At 37.8% G+C, this 4,686-nt stretch overlaps 1 protein-coding gene across 1 annotated transcript; it reads left to right on the top strand.

Moving 5' to 3' along the window:
• The first annotated feature begins 2,147 nt into the window (after nucleotides 1–2,147).
• On the top strand, nucleotides 2,148–3,101 carry LOC112649728 (olfactory receptor 13C3). The gene has a single exon (XM_025432134.2). The coding sequence runs from the start codon at nucleotides 2,148–2,150 to the stop codon at nucleotides 3,099–3,101; it is 954 nt and encodes a 317-aa protein (XP_025287919.1).
• The last annotated feature ends 1,585 nt before the right edge of the window (nucleotides 3,102–4,686 follow it).

Here is a 4,686-nt window from a genome sequence, read left to right as displayed (position 1 = left end):
ACTCTGTGCACCTATTGTGCTTTTCTTTTCAGATGTGCTTGCCACCACCTCTCCACAGAAATTCTCTTGTTCAAAAAGGATGTGCTCTGTTTATTCCTATCTTTGGCTCAAATTCTCACTTTTGGGCTAACCTACTTCTCCACTTTTCTTCCAAACCTGTCTAATTCTTCCCATGCTTCCTGATCTTGCCCAAGACTGAAACACTTTCTAAGTTCTCCGTCGTCTGATTTCTTTCTTTTTTTAAAATTTAAATTCAATTTGCCAACAAATAGTATAACATCCAGTGCTCATCCCATCAAGTGCCCTCCCCAGTGCCCATCACCAAGTTACCCCATTCCCCCACCCGCCTCCCCTTCCGCAACCCTTTGTTTGTTTCCCAGAGTTAAGAGTCTCTCATGGTTTCTCTCCCTCTCTAATTTTTCCACTAAGTTCCCCTCTTTTCCCTTTCACTATTTCTTATTTCTCATAAACTTCTTCATTCTAGGAAAATCAATAATTTTAACTCAAGCTACATTATGTAATTGGATTTATGTTTTCACGTGCACTTTTCCTATATCCCTAACTGAATTGTGAGTTTGTAATAGTAGACACTTTACGTTGTTCTTTACTTTATCCTTACTATGCTTGGAATATGGCTAGGCTCAAGGTAGGCTGTCAGGAATATCCTAAATCTATTATAGTAGCCTGGCACAAGTTAAAACTGCTTTTTAAAAAATATGTCTTTTAATAATATTTTTTTAAAGAAGTGTATAACAACATGATAAGAATTTGGAGCTTTCTATAAAAGACAAAAGTATGTTCTTATTTTCCAGGTTGGCATGCCAATCCATAATAAGGCAAAAGAAAATCAGGTTAGATCAGAAAAATCTGGATACTCTGTCAATTCAGTGTAGATTAAACTTGAGTACCAAGTGCTTTCAAGACCTTTGCGTAAGTACCACCTAACCACTTATGAGAAATGGAGAGTCTCAGAAGCTTCCCTGAACTCTAAAACAGAATCTAAAGTTTTTCAAGATACACTGGTGATACATATATATATGAAAACCAGTGAAGCTATGACCTAGACTTTTTTTTTAAAGAATATCTAGCCCAACATGGGGTTTAAACTCAAGACCCTGAGATCAAAAGTCACATGCTCTACCTACTAAACCAGCCCGGCACCTCTGTGAACAAGACTTGATCTGAACTTTGAGCTCCACTTTATTATTTACTGCCTGGTTAACCTTGGACAAGTTCCATCTTTTATATTGGGAAAAAAATGGGGCTAATATAAAGAATGATTGTATTTTGTAAAGCATAAAGTGATGCATATACACACATATACATAATAATATAAAATATTTAAACCTTATTACTATTTTCTTAGACTTAAGTCAAAGTTTTTTGACTTGTTTAAGACTTTTCTTGACTTAAACAAGTCAAGAGATACTCTGTGAAGCTACAGAATAAGTTAGAAACTATGTAATTTTCTCCAAAGACTGTTACCATTCATGTGGAGCTGATCTATGCAGTGGTCTTGTCCTAGGAACAGTCACATAAGATGCTAAGAGGGGGCTGGAATATGAGATCAACAGCTAACTATGTTTAAACAGACATTAAATTTTATGCTATTCAATATATTCTTATTAAATATCTATAAAATATACAATTTTTAAACTGACTAATGTAAGGTATAAAGTGTCAGGCATGGAAAGAGATATATACCATAAATATCAAAGTTGCTGTGAAATTGTGACCATGATATAGTTGCTGAATCACATTTCTGGTCCTTGTTGAGTGGACTTTGCCATCTCCACTGCCTGCTTTCTGGGGCTTATAAAGTCAGGCTCATAGTTGGTAATTAGGAAATTTAGAAACCTTAATCCAGGAACATGTCAACAGCAGGAAAGGTTACTTCTGTTTGTCTGTCTAATCGTAGGTAGATCTTCGCATATTAGCAGTGGACATCGGCACTTCCGTCATTCCCAATTTCATTGATTCCTTGTCACAGGCATTGTTGAAGATGATTGGATATCAGAGCTTCAAGCAAACACTCCTTATAACACCATCTAAAAAATGAATTGTTCAGGTAATTTGTAACAGTTGTTTCTTGGCAGTGAAAATATTTTATGTTATATTTTCCTTTGACATCCTGAAAAGCAGATGACATGGATGAAATTAATCAGACATCTGCATCAGAATTTCTTCTTCTGGGACTCGCTGGTTACCCAACACTTGAGATCATTTACTTCGTTCTAATTCTAGTAATGTATCTAGTGATTCTAATTGGCAATGGTCTTCTGATTATAGCAAGCATCTTCGATTCTCATCTTCACACCCCCATGTACTTCTTCCTGGGTAACCTCTCTTTCCTGGACATCTGCTATACATCTTCCTCTGTTCCCTCAACATTGGTGAGCTTAATTTCAAAGAAAAGGAACATTTCCTTCTCTGGGTGTGCAGTGCAGATGTTCCTTGGGTTTGCAATGGGATCAACAGAGTGTTTGCTCCTTGGCATGATGGCTTTTGATCGCTACGTAGCTATCTGTAACCCTCTGAGATACCTCATCATCATGAACAAGGTGGTGTATGTACTAATGGCTTCTGTGTCATGGCTCTCTGGTGGAATCAACTCAATTGTACAAACATTTCTTGCCATGCGACTGCCTTTCTGTGGGAATAATATTATCAATCATTTCACGTGTGAAATATTAGCTGTCCTTAAGCTAGCTTGTGCTGATATATCCCTCAATATTGTCACCATGGTGATATCAAATATGGCATTCCTGGTTCTTCCACTGCTGGTCATTTTTTTCTCCTATATGTTCATCCTCTACACCATCTTGAGAATGAACTCAGCTACAGGGAGACACAAGGCCTTTTCCACCTGCTCAGCACATCTGACTGTGGTGATCATATTTTATGGTACCATCTTCTTCATGTATGCCAAGCCCAAGTCCCAAGAATTGCCTGGAGAAGACAAGTTTCAAACTTCAGACAAGCTCATTTCCCTGTTTTATGGGGTAGTGACCCCTATGCTAAATCCTATAATCTATAGCTTGAGAAATAAGGATGTAAAAACTGCTGTAAAATATCTGCTGAACCGAAAACCTATTCGGTAAGTATTTCCTATACAGAAAATATAGGTCTTTGATTAATAGGCATGAAGGTGGACTCATAGGTCAATTAGTAAAAACCTTATTTGGAGAAACTATATAGTTAAGGAGAGATATTTTTATTCTTTCCCTTCCCCAGCCCTACTCAGGTAGAATTACTGAGAAATGTAGTTCCCTTTAAATTCAGTTTCCAAAATGTCCTGATCTAGAGCTCACAAGCATGGTGAGTTCCATTAGAATCTCATCCCTGGTGATATCTGAAATGATTGTTTGTGGTGTCCTGTATGAAAACATAATAGAAAACATTCACACATAGCTTTGGAAATAGGCAAGAGTATAAAATTTATTTTACAAACTACCTCAATGACTTTGGATAGACTGTTCTTTATAAGCCATAGTTACCTTACCTTGTAACAAGGAAATAAATAAAACCAGGTTTCACTGTCACTTAGAGCTTCAATAAATTGGAGAAAGCACCTAGCATAGCACTACTTCACAGTGTCCTAGAATTTCAGAATTGAAGCTAAAACTTCAAATTGAGGACTAAAAGTTACTATTGAGCACCTCTTTTACTGTAAGCTAATAATTATGAGAACTAAAATCTTCTCCTAAAAGTCACTCTGTTAATATAAAGCATACTGTCTTTGTCTTTCCTTCTATATCTATATAAAGAGAAGCTCAGGCCCAGGGAAGGAACAATCAAGGGATTTTTCTACCTTATGGGGATTCCACAGTGGGTGGTGGGAGATGTTTCACTATAGTCCCTGCAGAAGAATGGAAAATTGTTTTTTCCAACTCAAGTCAAGTGAGGGGTGCTACAAAAGTTTTGGGTTCCTACAAAGAGAGTCTGGCTTCTGGCTTGATGAGTGGAGGCCTACAGAGTTCTCTAGGCTGCAGGCTAGCAGAGGAGCTAGTCTAGAAGGGGGAGGAAGGTGAGTATTCTCAGCCAAATAAAGCAGAAACATTTCAAACCTGCCTGAAGGGGTGGTAAAAACAATGACTAGGAATATAAAACCAGTTATTTCATTTTCCAGTGCGTTCAAACTCCTCAGTAAGTCTATTAGTTTTTTTTTTCTCCTTTTTCTATTGATTCCTTGTCTAGAAGGCCATTGCTGAGTGTAGGATATCTTTGGGCGATGCCATCTATCTTTTCTGTCATCTCTTAGCCCACTGTGATAGCTGGGCTTTGACTTTATTTCCTACTTAATATTCCCCTTTCTTATTTTGTTTTGGAGCTACAATGTTACTCCCTATCTCCTACTCAGAGGCTTCACTCTTTGCCAATCCTCTGTCGGTTGACCTAAGTTTCTACCTAAGTGATCTGGTTACTGAATTCTTCTGATCTACCACTACCCCAACAGGAATGAAGTATTGTCACTGCAGAAAACCCTCAGCTGCTGCTCTGTCTTCTGGGTTGGATCACATCAGTGTTGTTTTTGGTTCTATTCAGAAAGGCATGCCCTAGATAGACCCTGCAGGTGATGGCTTTTGAATTTCTGGCACTTCTCCTCCTTCCTCCCCACTAGAGACCCTGTGTTTGTATCTGATCCTTGTTTAATTCTCTTTAATTTCATATATGTGACAACAAGGT

This window comes from Canis lupus, chromosome 11, assembly GCF_003254725.2.
Source record: "Canis lupus dingo isolate Sandy chromosome 11, ASM325472v2, whole genome shotgun sequence".
Taxonomy (NCBI): Eukaryota; Metazoa; Chordata; class Mammalia; order Carnivora; family Canidae; genus Canis; species Canis lupus.
This window is presented reverse-complemented; position numbering and strand designations above follow the sequence as displayed.